The sequence below is a fragment of the Brachionichthys hirsutus genome, unplaced genomic scaffold, assembly GCF_040956055.1.
Source record: "Brachionichthys hirsutus isolate HB-005 unplaced genomic scaffold, CSIRO-AGI_Bhir_v1 contig_327, whole genome shotgun sequence".
Lineage (NCBI taxonomy): Eukaryota > Metazoa > Chordata > Actinopteri > Lophiiformes > Brachionichthyidae > Brachionichthys > Brachionichthys hirsutus.
This window is the reverse complement of record NW_027180448.1, coordinates 115,613-132,879: the sequence shown is the minus strand read 5'-3', so window position 1 is coordinate 132,879 and position 17,267 is coordinate 115,613. Positions and strand designations below refer to the sequence as shown.

The following is a 17,267-nucleotide window of genomic DNA, read 5'->3' as shown; positions in this document are numbered from 1 at the left end:
AGTATCAACTTCATTCCTGCACCTTCATTTTTTTTAATGAATCCTTTATTTAACCAGGAATTCCCAATGATATTATAAATCTCGTTTATATATAAGTGAAGACTTGACCAAGGTAGCAGCCATACAAAGTAAAACTAAATAGTGAAATAATGTATATTATCCAAGTATTTGTTTGTTTGTTTGATACCTTAGAAAGGAAAAAATACACAAAACTACAGATGAATAAATAGAACTTGACATTTAAATCTGCAGGGGTCTGCACAGCAGGATTTGTGCAGGGTGTGGCTTGCTGCTGGAGGATTGTGTAATTCCGCTTCATGTCTAAATGAGTCTCCTTCTCTCGGTTATAGTTGTACGTCCCTCTCTGTGAGCTTTAGTGTGACCTCACGCTGACAGGTAAAGGTTAAAGAAAGAACAACAACCAGAGGGAGTCTGTCTGGACACACAGGTTCCTTCATTTATAGAACAAACAAACATGATTTTTTTTTGGTTTTTACCTTCTTTCTTATAGAAAAAGAAAAAACATTGGTATGAGAAAAAAATGTTTCCTGCTATTTCAATGCCTAAATTAATGAATTTACATAACAGTGTTAGTATTTGTAAATTCATCCTTTAAGTTTTTAACCTTTAACTTGGTTTTAAACCTGCAAATTTCACCCTTTAATTGGAGACGTATATCAGGACCTCCACTTCCTTGGTGTAAAACCTTTATAGGATTTAACATTGCAGGAATCCTGCTGCACAGCCGACCGCACACTAATTATCCCAGATATTTTAACTACAGTCAGAAGGGGGGGAGTGCTAAGCCTGAGTATCAGTGCTCACGTGTGAGCCTGACAGACGATGAGCTTCAAGGCATCCCACTGTGATGGTAATCCACCTGCAGAGTGGAGCCTATAGAGGGGACCAAAATGTCCGTTAAGCATATTATTTTAATTTAATGTAGACATCAGGATTTCGGGGAAATATTTTCTCATGGCTTTGCGGCTGGCGGTGAATTCCCCAATATGGGAAAAAAAGAAATAATTGTTTTAGAATTCGGACATTTAATTAAAAGATAAATCACCTCTTCATGATGACTCAAACTGATTGTGGCCTCTTTACAAGGGGAGTGCAGGGAGGTACCTTCCTTGCACAGGAAAGACCATGGTCAGAAGGACAAAACCGTGTTCTCAGCAGTTCTCTTGAGTCACTCGCTCACTGTCATGAATCAGCAGTGGGGGGTCTTTCAACTATTTTCTCCCATGAGTCAGGACGCAATAAATCCACCCACCTCAACTCCACCCCGCCGTGACCCATCAAGCTCCTGAAGACATATGGCAGCGTGAGGGCTCGCCTCACTCTGTGATCATGTAAGCTCAGTGGGAGTGGGTGCTCTCGTGATGAAGCACTTCTTGATACTCCCAGCATCACAGGGAGGGAATGGCATGCAGGCTGCGAGCCTCTGATAAGAGTAACTGCTCGCATATTCTGTGGCCATTCCTTTGTCCTTGAAAAGAGCGAGCTGACCCCAGGTGATATTTAGACAGGATATTCTCTAAACTAGCTTCATTCTCTCTCTTTTACAACAAACGCACCTTTCTTATACTTTATGCAAAATCATCAGAGCCACTTTTACTTTACTCTTCCTCGTGGTGCCTTATTCTTATATCGTGATTTAAAATATTCCCAGAGCTCTAATGCGTCTGGGATGTAACACTGTCCAACAAACACACATGAAGACGTCTCACACACAGAAACAATGCAAAGGCTGCTCTGTTCAAGACAGAAGAGCAAAGATTTCTGTTTCAAGCTTGAGTTCTGGATCCATTCTAATTCAGCTCCAGATTATTGCAAATATTGAATCATTTCTTGCACATATCAAGGAAATGCAAAAAAGCATCACCCTAATTATATAAATGTTTACCATTGGGAGGGAAGGGAAGGGAACATAAATTATATTGCTATTGCTACACTATTAATTAATATGTAAAGCCAAAGATCACAGCAATGCCTAAATAAGATTAACAAGTTCTAAGAAGAAGGGTCAGCTTTGTTTCTTTTTATACCAACACGGTTATTGCATAAATAATCTTCTGACATTATGTTAAGTTGATATACAAAAAGATGTTTTCATATTTTGCATATGAGATATAACACATAAAGACTGCTAACTAGAATCATACCAAGATGCCTGAAGGGAATATACCTGATAAATAAATAATCTGCAGAGTCATAGATTGTCACTGGTCACATCAGGTCCTTTCTAAAAGTGTGCTTAACTCCTTTAATGCAGTGTTGAAGTCCAAGTCATGTGTCCAAAGCCTCAGCAGATTTCTGTCCAATCTCAAGGTGATTAGTGAAGCTTTTTATTCTATCCTTAGCTTCTCATGTGATTAGCAGGTAGACCTGCATCTGGAGGGAGGCTTTGGAACCGGCATCTCTGTTGTAATAGCTCTGGTGTTTCTTTTGGAGTACACGTCTTGCATGCTGCTGCTTTGGGACTATTTTCATTTAGGTTCTTTTATGATTCTGGATCCTGTGAGTATACATAGTTGGATTATATAAGAACTGTTTAATCTCCTCATTAAATCGAATGCATGAATGTTTTTTTGTTTTTTGCATAGTAAGAAAAATATGCACATGCAGCTAACTGAAAGATCAACCCTGCAAACTGCACTTACAAAAGATTAAGACTAAGTTAGACTTTGTGTCATGTTCGGTGGTGGTCTGTGGGCTTTGCACAAACAAAGGTTAAAATAATCCACTTGAAACTGGGTGAACTCATGCTGGCCTGCATGCAGGATGATTTATTCTTTCCTTGTTTTTACTTTTTTTTAGGCATCTCAGTTGGCAGACAGGACACCTTAGGGATAAATAGCATTATTTTACAGATCCAGGGCCATAAATGTTTCCTGGTCATTGTGAGTAAAGAAAAAAACATTTTGCATATGTAATAATGCCCTGAAGAAAAGAAGAAAACACATTTATTATTAGTTTGCAGATGAATTGCTTCTGGTGTGTTTTTGTCTGAACTATGCTAAAGTTAACTTAAAAATTATTATCTCATTCCTATATATTACCTTCATCTTACATCTTTATTTTTTGCATCCTGGAAAAGCAGAATACCTTGGTTAGATATGGTGGAGAAGCCTGTGTTGTCATTTCTGTCGACTTTAGTTTATATTGTTATGTGTTGCTCCTGGCATCATGAAACCGCTGATGGTACAGATAAGACTGAATGTAACACTGAACATGCATTCAGAACACTTAATTCAGTAAAGTGACCCAGAATCCCCTGTTGTAATCCTGGATTATGGTCGACAGAATAATATCCTCTCCAACTATATTCAAGCAAAATTCCTTTTAAACTATTTGCATCCACCAGGTTCGACCTCTGATGTTACCATTATGACATTGACCAAAACACATCAGTCAATGTTTAACATAAAGTAAACACTTGCAGATTCACTTGCGAAATTATAACACGGCTAATAAAAGAATAAACACAACAGCCAAACCTGTTCTTTACACGTGTCAGTCAAGCTTGGCCTAATTTTGAGACTCAAAAATTGACTCATTTTAATTTGCATTTTCACAGTGGGCTTGCGTCCCCTTCCAAGGAGCAACAATACATTGTCACATTGTGCTTATTACAGATATTGCTGCTTTTTATAGGTAATCCTTGCCTTACTGACTGCTGGAAAAGATGGCTAAGACGGTCTTTTCTTCAGCAGTGATCGCTGAGGTAATGTCCACTTTCACTGCGTGCAGAGTCTTAATCTCGTTATTTAAAGTCAATTGGGGGATTTATTTGTTGCTGCATCCTCAGTATCCTCATCCTAATGTCCTCTGATCTTCTCAGCAGTGTGTACGTAAAGTACGTGTCAACTAAGTCACGTGTTTGGAATGATCAGTGATTTTCTGTGACTGAGTTTATTTTTAGCTTCCATTTATTTGTTTTTTTTTTGTTTAGCATATATATACACACACACACACAAGTATTTACTTATAAGAAAAAGTGTATGAAAGCATGTACAAGAGCATGTTAACCTCTTAATAGCAACAAAATTTCATTGCATCACTGTGTGGAATGACAATAAAGTGCTATTCTATTCTATTCTATTCTATTCTATTATAAAAGAACCATTTACAATTTCCAGATTGTCATTCATCTAGATTTTAAAATAACCAGAAGTAGTATGAAGACAGCAGTGCAATGTCTTCAAGAATAGCAGACAGAAAAATAGTTTCTTTAGTTTCCAAGTCTTCATCCCATTCTGTTTTTTTCTACCTCACCTTATATTTTCCCTTTCAGCCTGCGATGAGTGGGAGCGATGAAGATGTGCTGTATGACCCCTGACACGACTCGTGTGACCTACCCTCTATGTCTGCTCACCTGAGCCCGTCATTCATCCAGAACAAGCACCCGACTGTCCAAAATGTCATCCCACACACGAAACGTCCAGTGCTTTAGCACTGTAGGTGGGGAAAACTCACACAAGATTTCTCCACCCTTCAAGCATCGCACCAGCTGGTTGCCCAGGATCCCCCAACATGGCATGGTATCCCATTACAAACCCCTGGAGGAATGCTACCTTTGCTCCGAATACAGACATGCTCAGGCACTGGAAACATTAGAGACACTGGCCAAACCTCCATGTTACTCTCATCCACAGTACCACAGCTACGATCCACACCTGTATGGTCACAAGAGACCTACCAGGCCCAAGGAGGACCCATCAGGCCACAACCTTTGTCACCACAGGTACAATAAGAGGGTGGTGCTGCTGAAGAATAGTGACCCCTCGTTCAGGAAGACCATCGTCTTGCACCGCAGGAGTCTGGGCAGTTTCAGGCTTTTCTTGGAGGAAGTTTCTGAGCTCATGCATTACCACACCAGGAAACTGTACACTCTGGAGGGCCACAAGGTGAGGCCATGCACAGCTGGAACCATACATGTTAAATAATAGGTATAGGTCATATTATAGATTTGTTTTTGGGAGTAAAGAGATGGGAGATTTTATTCTGTGTTCAGGAAATGTGTTTTTTAAAGAGGAAGTGGTTGTTCTTGACCCCCGGAGTCTGTTGTAAGGAGTTGAAAAGGATATGACATTAACAGCAGCACTGTGAGTTGCTCTGGTCTATATTAGTTTATCGTGAAAGGACTTCCAAGATAAATTAATGATATATGTTTTAGACATAGTTGTTATTTATGTCGGCAAAAAGGAGAGGTCTCTATGATGACACTGATTCTAAAGTCCACTTTGGAGGTTTTGCCAACTATCATCCCCACAGTACCTCAAAATCCTTTGGAATCTATTTGCATCTTTTCCACAATGCATCAAATAATTTCTGTCTATTGTTCTAATATTATGCAATATACAATAGCTTTCTAAAATTGAAATCCATGTGGTATTTTTTGTTTTGTATTTGTTCAACTTTCCAGCATTTTATTTTTATCTCAGAGTGATAAACATTTATACAACAAACACACTCATACCAGGTCATTTTTGTTTCCTTTTTCACTTGTTTAAAATGCATATTTATCAGGATGGTGTGCGATGGGATGAAGCGGGGATTTTCCTTCACACATTCAGATTGTGGCTACCGTTTTGAAACCCATTAATCTTGGTCAAATCAGAGCTATTTATGAGAGAAAACAGGTCAATGTTGGAACTCAACTTCCCCTGCTTTGATGCAGGAGTATTTGAGAAATGTATCTTCCACACTGGCAATTAATTATCTTCACCCAGGTTTAGTGTGACCATGGTTGCAGCCATTCGTCTGCCTTCATCAGCAGATATAGAATCCAAAACTGCAGCTTCATCAGAACTGCGCCCAAGAAAAATTTAAGTTTCATATCTGTCAATTGTGAGCAGAAGCAGAAGGGATAAGCAAAATGCAAAGATGTTTAGTTAATTAAATAAAAGTGGACAACAGTATTTGGCCTATTGATTACTTCACCATACAAAGAACTAACAAAGCAGGAACTCAACAAACTTTCATCAAAATCCACTGTTTCAAGATGGATTTTCTCAACCCAACTGGTCAAGATAGATGGCCACTATGAGTATTAGGTTCTGTTCAAGGTTTCTGCCTGTTAAAGGGACAAGTTGGGTTTTGTCTTTCCCTGCTACAACTGTAGAGTGACATGAGATGACTTTCTGTTATGATCTGGCGCTATAGAAATAAAAATAAAGTGAATTAAATTTAAATTCATTTCAGTGGTGCTAGTAAAATATTTTTGTTAAAACAATAATCTCTGTGTATTTACATTTTAAAACCACCCAAATATGAAATGATCTTCTTCTTGTTCTTCTTCTTCTGGGTTGTCCCACCAGGGGTCGCCACAGCAAATTACCCTTCCAGCACACAGTCACTCCTAGATTAGCATTCAGGTTGATCACTTGTGAGACAGGAGGTAATTAATGATGGTCATATTATGGTAACCAGCCTGCACGACTGAATGCTGTCTTTCTGACGAGTGCCTCTCTACAAGCATAAAGGGATTCAAGAGTAGAATGTGTAATGTATCCCTGCCTAAAATACACCTCCAAACATCTTTCTTTTAAATGAATTACATAAAATGCTCAAACCACTGTGCTTACAAGCCTTTGTCAGTCAATCTGCTAAATTCACTGCTGAGCAGTAGTTTTACAGGTGAGAACTCACCGTTGCAAGAATGCACCGTCATCTATTAAAGTTTACCCAAGATTATCCCGGATTAGGATATTAATCTGGCTTTGACTCAACGCTTGACTCACAGCAGTGACTTCATTCTGTGACACAAAAGCAAGGACAAAACCGTGACCCAATTCTAAACCCTCATCATAGTACCTATTTCTAAACCTGACACGGATTGATGGACTGAAATGATTTAGACTGTGTTTATTTTGCGGCATGTCTATTTCTGGTAAATGATCTGTTCCAAATCCAACATACTTCTCTGTTTTTCTACCAGCTTCATTCACTAACCAATATTGCTCTTTCTTTCTGTTTCAGATTGACAGCATTCAGAGTCTCACCCTGTGTCCCAGTGTCCTCATCTGTGTGGGATGTGAACCCTCTCATCCTTCCATTGTGGAAGCAGTTCAGAAACTGTCTGACGATAAGCTTCCGAAGCTGAGCATGATGTCACAGTCAGATGGCTGCGGTGACGGACAGGAGGGTACACTTTATTGACAAGGATTTCATTTCTAAATCACAATTTTAAAATAATCAGCTACACAGAACTCAACTATCACCAGTCTTGTGAGCCCTATAAATCTTTAGATTCCATATTACTTTATTATTACTTGTCTCAGGATTTTTGCGGTCGACTTTATGGGGACGTCATAATTAAATTTTTCTGCAAGCGTTATAGGATATTTCCATTACTTTAGCAGCAATACTTGTAAAAATATGACCTTCTCGGAGGTCGCTAAACAATCTAAGCACTGTTTCAGCAGTACACAGTATACTTTCATTATGTATTGCAAGCTAAAGAGATGAATGTCATCTATTACATTTTCTTTTTACTTCTGTCTTTTTCATGTCTGAAACCAAGGACAACCAACAATGAGAAATGCCACAACTTCAAAACTAGAGTCTGAAAACAGATCCACCAGAGAGTTCGTGTCGTCTGATGAGTCGTTACCGGATGGAACTGGATCTCCGGATAACGTGGATTCCCGCCCTCAAACAGATGATGGGATGAGAGATGATGATGATATCGAGAAACGGGTTCGGGTTAATAAAGACGGCAGTTTGTCAATGGAAATGAAAGTGCGCTTCCGGCTACAAAACGATGAGACATTGCATTGGTCAACAGAGGTATTAAGGAGAAAGAACAGCAAGTGTCTCCGTGGAAAACATAAACCAGATTTAGCCCATTGTAATGATGTAAACGGCTCAGAACCTGAGAACGTCTCCGCTGGTGAGTGCAATGAGGCTTACATCAACAGGTGCTGCCAAAGACATTCAGAGGAGATGTACCGTCCTCGCTGCTTTTCCTGTCGATATCATGACATTTGGAAAAATGCTACTTCGACACAGGATGCGAGTCGTTGCATTCAGTCTTCAAGCTCAACAGCTTCCTCAAGTACTATGGTTTCTCGAAGGATGGTCATTGAAAGACAAACAGCGCCTCGATCAAGCGAAGAGCATACAGATGAAATGGTGGAGAGACAAACTTGTGTGGAGGCAGCAGAAACTGTTCAGTACTGTGTCCTCAAAAGTGAGACTTGCTCACCAAAGTGCAAGGTGAAAGAAGACGGAGGAGGAGGGGAAGCAGCTTCTTCTCCTAGTGGTTCCTCTGAGGTATTAACAGGCCATGTTGAGGAGAAGGACATCCCACTAAGTGCTACAAGTGCAGTATTGGAAACAGAATTATCATCTACTCAACAGTTACCTCTGAGCTCTACAGCTAGAGCCAGTGCTTCAGAGGAGTCAAGCAAATCAAGAAGGTCATACACGTGCAAATGCAAAGCATCTAATCAGCCTGAGGAGGATTTAAAAGGACAAATCCAGACCCAAGATGAAGATGGTGATGCACAAAATGATCAATCAAGTGCCATGTTTGTTAAATCAAATCCTTCTGAGATATCTGAACCAAAACAGAACACAGAGTCTGGAGGTAGAGAACAGAAAAGAGCCCAAAGTGCCAAGTCGTTTCATTCAAATGCCTCAACATCCAAAAGGGATACTTCAGATGTTACAGCGGAAGAAGTACAAACACAGGAGGGCAAAGAAAGTGGGAAAAGACCGTTAAGTAGCATGTCTGTGAAATCCTCTAACTCGAAAAGATCAGTGACAGAAATGGCCGATGAGAAACAGAAGTCAGAGAAGAATGTCGATGAAGCGTTAAGTTCCATGCCATCAAAATCTAAAGCCTCAATGAAATCCAAAGGTTCAACAGTTGCTCAACCAGAACAAGCTGAAGAGGAAACTGAAGAGAGGACATCCCATGCTATGTCAGCTACATCGCATGCAGATTCTAGATTAGAAACAGAGAAGGGCATTCAAAGCCTGCCTGAAACAGGTGAGAATATAATCGCACAGAGAGCACAAAGTGCAATGTTGGTGAAGTCAAAATCTAAACATTCAAGACCTTCCACTCAAGACCTAGCCACACGTTCAAAAGCATCTAAGCATCGAGATGAAGAACGTGCTGTGGAAGAAACCCATGAGAGAGTGTCGAGTGCCATGTCAACCAAGTCTAAAGCCTCTAAATGTCAGGTGAAACAAAACGCAGAAGAAAGGCAAGACGACGGTGCTTCGCCAGGAGTGCCATTAAATGAAACTGAGACGGTGGCAACTTTGGAGAGAGCTGAGAGTGCCATGTCTGTAAAATCCACCAAGTCCAATGTGTCGGCGAGGTCCAGAAAATCAAACAAATCCAATGCATCTGAACAATCAGTGGCTTCTGATGATACGATGACGTCAGCGAAGTCGGATTCATCCACATTGTCTACAAACGCGAATGTTTCTCAAGTTCTTTCTAAACACGGTGATGATTTTTGTGATGGAGATGCCGTGCAGGACACTTTTAAGAGCTCACCAAGCTGCATGTCAGATATATCCTGTAAATCAAATATTTCGGCAAGATCGCAGCTGGAAAGGGTGCCGAGCGCACCGTCAGCGAAATCAGAACAGTCGGCTATGTCAGCTCAATCATCAAAATCATCAGTGGTTTCTGACAGATCTAAAAGTTCAAAGCACAGGGATGTGCCAGCTGTTCTAGGAAATCCTGCAGATCGCTCAGAATATGAAGAAAGAACTCCAAGCAATGTCTTGATTACATCTGTGACATCTGAAAAGTCAAGTATCTCCACTGCATCAACAAAATCGAGGGGTTCTGAAATTTCTCCTGAAAGCTGCAGCAAGGCTTCTGAAGAAATAGTTATTGAAGGGGAGACTGATGGGAGATCTGTGAGCGCAATGTCAGCGCAGTCAGTGGAGTCAAGAAAGTCAAAATGCTCTACTGTTTCAAATGAATGGCTTGAGAGCCACGAAAAAGGACGTATCAAAGAGCAAACTGAAGACAGAACGCAAAGCTGCAGCTCCATCGAATCCACCACGTCTGTTGAGAGAGCACCAAGTAGTGGGTCAACCATTTCTGCCAAATCTACAAAGTCAAAAGGACTTAATGAAAATAATGTACAGCGATCGCCAAGCATTTTGTCAGCCGGATCGGGAAAATCGGCAAACTCAAGTTTTTCCAAAGGAGAGAGTGACGCGAGAGCAGTTCGTTCAACATCAGCCAAGAGCAATATTAGTAAGTCAAAATGTTGCGCTGATGTTTCAGTGAACCCTAGCTCCGACTCATCTGATGGCAAAAATAAACAAGAGCAAAATGGAGAAAGACCAGCAAGCTGTGAGTCAGCTGAATCAGTCCAGTCACATGATTCTGAAATGTCAGTTAAATCAGCAAACTCGAATCTTTGTGCAGAATCTGTCCAATCAAATTACTCCACTCCTGGCGAAGACAATCAGGAGAGAGCACACAGTTCCCTGTCCGACAAAACTGCAAAGTCAATTGTATCTGACAAATCCTCCGAGTCAACAGAAATGTCTGCCCAGTCAGCGAAGTCAAATATTTCTACAAGATCAAATAAGTCAAATTGTTCTGCACGCGTTTCGTCTGATGGAGGCTTTGAGAACCCCGAAGAAGAAAACGACAAAGAGGAAACTGAAGACGGAGCGGCAAGCTGCTCGTTATTAAAATCAGCGCAGTCACACTCTTCCACTCCTGATGTAGAAGATGGTGAAGAGAGAGCACACAGTGCCACGTCAGCCATTTCTGCCATATCTACAAAATCAAAAGGTTCAACGGAAGACAGATCCCAAAGTAATATGTCAACCAGAATGGCAGACTCAGAAAAGGCAAGTATTTCAAGACTACCTAAGAATTCCAAAGCGTTTCACAATCCTGTTGACCACCTTGCAGATTCTCCTCAAGAGACAGATGAAGAGGAGCACAGTAAAAGCAGTTCCTTAAGTTCAATGTCACTCTGTTCATACAAGTCAGATGTTTCTGCGAGGTCAAAGTGTTCAGCTGAAGAAAGTAATGTAAGTTCTAAGTCACATACTTCTACACATGCTTGTGAAGTTTCTGAAACAAGTTCTGGTAACGACAGAAAGGATGAGGGTGAAACTCGAGGCAGAGCAGAAAGTCCAAAGTCTGCCAAGTCAACGATCTCAGTAAAATCAAAAGAATCAAAGGTCTTCCCTGCCTCAGAAGAAGGAAAGGCTGATGATGTGAAAAGGGCTTCAAGCAATATGTCAGTCAGATCAACAAAATCAGCAAAGTCGGATGTTTCTCAAATACCCAAGCAATCCATAGCTTCTACTATTCCCTCTGAACACGGTACCGAAAGAGATTATTCAGGGAACACAGGGAGAATGAGCCCAATGTCAGTCAATTCAAATATTTCTGCAAGAGCAAAAAAGTCCAAATGTTCCGCTGTTCCAGCTGAAGAAAGCTTCGAAAGCCCCAGTGAAGATGGCACAAAGCAAACGCAACAAAGAGCAGCTCGCCGTGTGTCAGCCAAATCAGTTCATGCTTATTTTACTGAAGGCTCTACCGAGTCACAAGTCTCTGATGTCACTACTGAAGATATAACAGAACATTTGGCACCGGAAACAGCTTTGAGCACTTTGTCAGCTAAATCAGCAAAGTCACATGTTCCGGAAGTTTCTGAAATGAATGGTGACGTAGAAACGGAAGATTCAATGCCAGTTAAATCCCCACATTCTTCTTTGTCTTTAAAATCAAGCGAGTCAAAAAAGAACATCCTGCAACGCGCAACAAGCGCTGTGTCAGACGGATCTGCAAAGTCAGTCGCACCATCCGAGAGGTCAGTCGGATTTTCAAGTCAAGGAGGCAGTGAAGATGAAGAAAAAGAAAGATTACCAGGTGAAGAAGAGGCTGAAGCACGGCCACCAAGCAACGCAACAACGACTTGGTATGTTTCTGTTTCATCAAAGAGTAAAGGATGCGGCCTTCCTTCTGAGAAACACGCTGGAAATAATGGCGCTGCTGTGCAAAGACAACCAAGCACCCTGTCAGCCAAATCAGGCGTGTCTGCCAAGTCAAGAAAGTCAAATATTTCAGCAAACTCCTGCATTGCGGGCAATGATCCAAGGGAACAAAGCACCGATCACACTCTAGTTCAAGCAGCAAGCAGATCCAAAAAGTCAAATGCTCCATTACCAGTTTCTGAGAGTCCTGCTGAAGAAGGAGCAGATCTCTCTTTGAAATCTGAACAATCCAAAGCGCCTGACATTTTAACAGATGAATATGTGGGAAAGGAGGTGAACTATAATATGTTCGCAGCCAATGGTATTACTTCAGATAAGACAGGTGGGTCTTCAATAAATGGAGGGGAAGTTGGGAATCCTAAAACCAAAGCCAAAAAGCCAAAGTTGCTTTCTTCTGTGTCAGAAAACTGTCGGGATGAACAACAGTCAAAACTAAATCAACAGCATGCTTGTCACACAGAGTCAAATGAAAGCGATTTGTCCCAAACCTTGTCCAGTTCAGACCTTAACAAAGCGATCGGTAAGATTCCACCAACTGGGCACTCAAAATCGACGGAGCCTGAGAGGAGAGTAAATGGTCATTTGACAGCTGCAGACATTGATGCTCGTGTCACGGATGCCAAAGGTGACAAAAGCAGCAAACAAAGATGGAAGAGCACAAAAGTCGATGGCTTTGAGGCGGTCCCATCTAACCTACCGACCGCGTCTCCCACTGAAGTTGTGAATGATTGGTTGAAAATGATACCAGCAGATAGCGACATGTATGTTATAGGTGAATTTAATGGAGACTGTCATGGACAGATCGCTGACCGCACAATAGAGAAAATGAAAGAAATAGAAGAGTCTGCAGCTGAAGATCAAAGAGACTCAGATGTGAAAAATAGTTCGTCTCCTAATGACTGTCAAAGGAACCCAAACGCACCAAATTCAGATCAAACCCATGCTGAGAGAGAAGCTCCCACGAAAATATTCAATTCCTCCATACAGGTGATGAAAGTCCTCTTAAATCCAAAGCATGGCAGGTGTAACAGCGTACCAGAGATTTCTCCAGTATTTGGACGTAAACTAAGCTCTTCGGCCCAAGGTCTTCTGGATTGTCTTGTGAAGTTGCAATTAATAGACAGTAATCCCGAAAATGCAAATGAAAGAGATGCAAGATACCAAGAACTAACGAATATTCTGCAGTCTCTTTGGCTTCGTGCTCCGCAAGAAAATGAGACCGTTATACAAAAGGGCAATTGCCATTTTGTGGATGATGAATTTAATCATGCGTCATCCTCTGGTGTGGATGTAAACAGTGGCTCCATGGGATCTGGGAAGAGCAGCGCTGGCATCAATGCGGATTTGTCTCGACCACGTGCCAGTGTGGATACGATGCAGAAAGCACAAGACGTCCGTGAAGGTCAAGCAGATGCAGCATCGAAACAGACGAGTGAGAGAAACTCGGAGGCAATGCGTGAAGAAAGTCAAAAGGATGACGATCCGGCAAAAGATGACACACTCAGAAGCAATGACGGTCCAAGAGAACTACCTGAAACTCCACAACCCCCCAAAACGTGTTCGGGGAATGACAGCAGTGGAAAGAAACTGGAAGAAGAAGTCAATGCGGAATGTCAAGAAGACAGTAATTCAGAGAGTCCTGCTCTCCATCAAAGAGAACAATATACCAAAGTGATTTCTCAAGGTCCCGATCCTGTTTGGGTCTTAAGCTTATTAACTAAAATAGAAGAGCAGTTCATGTCTCATTATGCGAACGCAATGAGAGACTTTAAAGTCAGGTGGAACTTGGATGGCAACGAGTCGCTTGAGACAATGATGGATGAACTTACGGCCGAGCTCCACCAGAGAATCCAAAAAACTATAGACAGAGAATGGAAGAAAATTCAAGGTCAGGCAGGCCCGCCGAGACCTTCTAAAGATGCAATGACCCGCTCAACGTCGGTACAAACAAGCGAGAGACTGATGATGATTCTGAAACAGTCAGATGATCTACAAGCAAACCAAAGTGATGGTTCAGCAACAGGCACACCATACAGTGACCAGCGTGGTGAAAACGATGACGACTACTGTCCATGTGAAACATGCATTAAGAAAACATTTACATCTCGGCCACCAATTCCTGCAGAAGTTCGAAATACCGCACCCGTTGCCATGGACTTTGACCTAAAGAAAATTCTGGTGATGAAGAATCTTGATTCAATTAAAACATGGGCTACCAAGTGTAAAACAGAAGTGCATAAAGATGAATGCATGATACGAGATGCCGAGAAAGCAGACACACATGGAGATATGTTAGAAATGAAGGATGAAAATGCAGAAGAAGAGACTACTGTGGAAGACACGAGTAAGCATGGATCTGACAATGAGCAAGCCGTGGAAGAGGGGGAGGATTTTGATGAGGAGGAGGACAATACTGCCACCAGTTCTGAAGTGTCTGCAGACAAAAACAATGAAAAGGCAACAGCTGATGAAACATCTAAAGAACCGGCTCAAAGCGAAACAAAGGAAGAAGCTGTTCAAAATGAAAATGAAGAGACAGCTTTAACTGAGCATCTGTCAGACAAAGATTATGCCATGGAAGCAGGGAAATCTGGTGATGAAGATGAGATTGAGGCCACCAGTGAAGATGAACTGCATGTAAATGCTCTTGAAGCCATCCCAGCAGAAAATGAAAATATAGACGTAGAGACAACTTTGGGAGCCACAAGTGAGTATGAATCTGACAAAGAGGAGACTACGGAAGAAGAGAAAGTTGACAAAGATGAGGACAATACTGTTACCAGTTCAGGTGAGCCTGCAGATGAGATCAATGACAACACATCAGCTGAAGAAACAACTGATGCAGAACATGAAACGAAGGAGGGAGCATCTGAAAATGAAACTGTAAAGGAGGAGAACTTTGATGACGAGGAGGACAATACTGCTGCCAGTTCTGACGAGTCTACAGATGAGAACAATGAAAAGGCAACCGCTGATGAAACATCCAAAGAACAAACTGGAGCGGAAACAACGGAAGATGTGGTGAGTGTAGAAAACTGGGAAACGGATGACACTGCAGCTGAAGCGACAGGTGTGACGCCTCTAACTGAGCATCAGTCGCGTGGAGATGATATCATGGAAGCAGTGGCACCTGATGATGAGGATGAGATTGTGCCTGCTCGCAAATATGAAAATGCAGCAGGAGAGGCAGATGTGGAATCCCCAAGCAGAAAAGAATCTGACAAAGAGGCATCTGTAGTCAAAAACAATGCAGCGGCCAGTGAACAGAAATCTAAAAATGAAGAGGTGGGTTTGGTACCAGGAGCAGTTCAAGGTGGGATGGAGGATGCTGCCACAAGTGACGATTGTTCCACAGAGGGTTCAGACGCCACCACAAATGAAGACGCCGCCGAAGAGGAGAACGATCAGCCGACAAAGGAAACAGCTGAAGATGAAATGGTTGTTGAAAAAGAGATTGCTTCCACGAGTGAAGAAGTCGGTGCTCAAGAAACCACAGCTGAGGGTGAACTTGGGGAGGAAATCACCAACGGGGAACTGGAATCAGACAAAGAAGACTTTGTGCACGAAGAGACAAGCAGCGATGAAACAGTCATCGCTCACATCCGTGCAGAAGAGTCTGCAACAAAGACAAAACATGACAACACAGACAAAGACACAGCGGACGAACTGAATAAAGAGGCAGAAACTGACATTGTGATGGCTCCAGAAAAAAAGATCTCAAATCAAGAGAGTGGTGACCAAGAAGAGGCTTTGGAGGCAGCGATTGTTGATGATGAGGAAGCGACTGCTGAGGAAGAGGACGAGGGCTCCACAGCAGAGGACAATGAGGCAACAAGTGAACCAGCTGAAGAAGCATCAACGGAAGATGAAACCGCTGCAGAAAAAGGCAAGGCCGTAGTAAATGACGAGCCTGCAGGCACGGCTAATGCCAAAGATGAAAATACTGCAGGGGAGTCTGATGTGGCAGCCACAGCTGAAGATGAATCTGACATGGACGGGACAGTCGAAGCAGGGACGGATGAAGATGGAGAAGGGCGTCCTGTAAGGAACAAGGAAGATGAAACTGTAGGAAATGAAAATGCTACAGAAAAATATGCTGCTACAGAGGAAGCTGAAGCTGACAGTGACTCAGACGGGTCTGCAAGTAAACATCAATGCAAGAGAGATGGAGCTGTGGAAGCTCTCAGAGCAGACGAGTCAACAGCTGGAGGTGCAATTGCTGAAGATGAGAGGATTGCTGTCACAAATGAAGATGGGTTTAAGGAAGAACCTGTTGAAGCCACTGCAGTTGCACAAGAATATGCGACAGAGGAAGCAGCAGAGGTAGAGACCGATGAAGATGTGGCAGCAGCAACTGATGATAAAACTAGTGACACAGCCAAAGAAAAAGACATTTCGGATGAAGACGAAATCAGTGATGCTGATAATGGATCAAATGAGGATGGGATGGAAGAAACCACAGGCGGAGAAGAACTTGTATGTGAATCTGCCAGGGAGGAAAGCACCAAAGCTGCAGACAGTGCCACTGAAGAAGAAGAAAATGAATCTGAACAGAGTGAAAACGATGAGGTCTCCATTGAAAGTCAAAGTTGTCAGGAATCCAGTGCAGCAGATAAAGATTGCAAAGAAGCTGGAACGACAGGAGATGAGATTGAAGGACATGGAGTAGAAGATGAACTGGGAGAGCCAGAAATGAGGGGGAATGCAAATACTGAATCCTCTGATAACAACAAAGATGAATCTGCAGAAGAAAACCAGCAGAAACGTAAAAAAGGAGTTGATGACAAAGCTGTGAAAGTTGACAGTGAATCTGAGACTAATCCTGACATTGTCGTAGGAAAAGATGGCCAAAGTGACATGGTGGGAGTTGGATTAGATGAGACAAGCGGTGACCCAGGGCGCACTGATGATGCGGTGGACCTCGAGGCAGAAAAGGATGAGGATGAAAATGGAAAAAATATAATGGACGATGTAGATAACGGTAATGATGAAGAGTCAAAGACAAATTTAACACGGTGTGAAAACAATAATATCCCGAATGGAAGCCACGAAGATAAAGACAATGTTGAAACCTTGAATGAAGAGAAAGACAAGACTGAAGCAGTCAAACGAGACAGTACTGGACTCCTGGGAGATTCAGATGATGGAGAAGACAAGGAAGAAGAATCATCAGATGGATCAGAGGATGAAACAGATGAAGAGGTTGAAACCTTTATTCAAAGTAAAACAGATGATCAAAAGGAATCTAAAAGAGCAACATAAAT

At 42.0% G+C, this 17,267-nt stretch overlaps 1 protein-coding gene across 1 annotated transcript; it reads left to right on the top strand.

Moving 5' to 3' along the window:
* The first annotated feature begins 4,541 nt into the window (after window positions 1-4,541).
* On the top strand, window positions 4,542-17,265 carry LOC137914983 (dentin sialophosphoprotein-like). The gene is made up of 7 exons (XM_068758462.1): window positions 4,542-4,910; window positions 6,985-7,150; window positions 7,667-7,794; window positions 9,199-9,410; window positions 9,837-9,982; window positions 11,739-11,927; window positions 12,506-17,265. The coding sequence occupies exons 1-7, from the start codon at window positions 4,542-4,544 to the stop codon at window positions 17,263-17,265; spliced, it is 5,970 nt and encodes a 1,989-aa protein (XP_068614563.1).
* The last annotated feature ends 2 nt before the right edge of the window (window positions 17,266-17,267 follow it).

Excerpts from the sequence above, each read along its gene's own strand:
- LOC137914983 (XM_068758462.1), top strand. The coding sequence starts at position 4,542 with ATGGTATCCCATTACAAACCCCTGGAGGAATGCTACCTTTGCTCCGAA. Across the intron at positions 9,983-11,738 it reads TGAGAGCCACGAAAAAGGAC|CGAGTCAAAAAAGAACATCC; the intron begins GTATCAAAGAGC and ends TTTAAAATCAAG. Across the intron at positions 11,928-12,505 it reads AGCAACGCAACAACGACTTG|ACCTTAACAAAGCGATCGGT; the intron begins GTATGTTTCTGT and ends TGTCCAGTTCAG.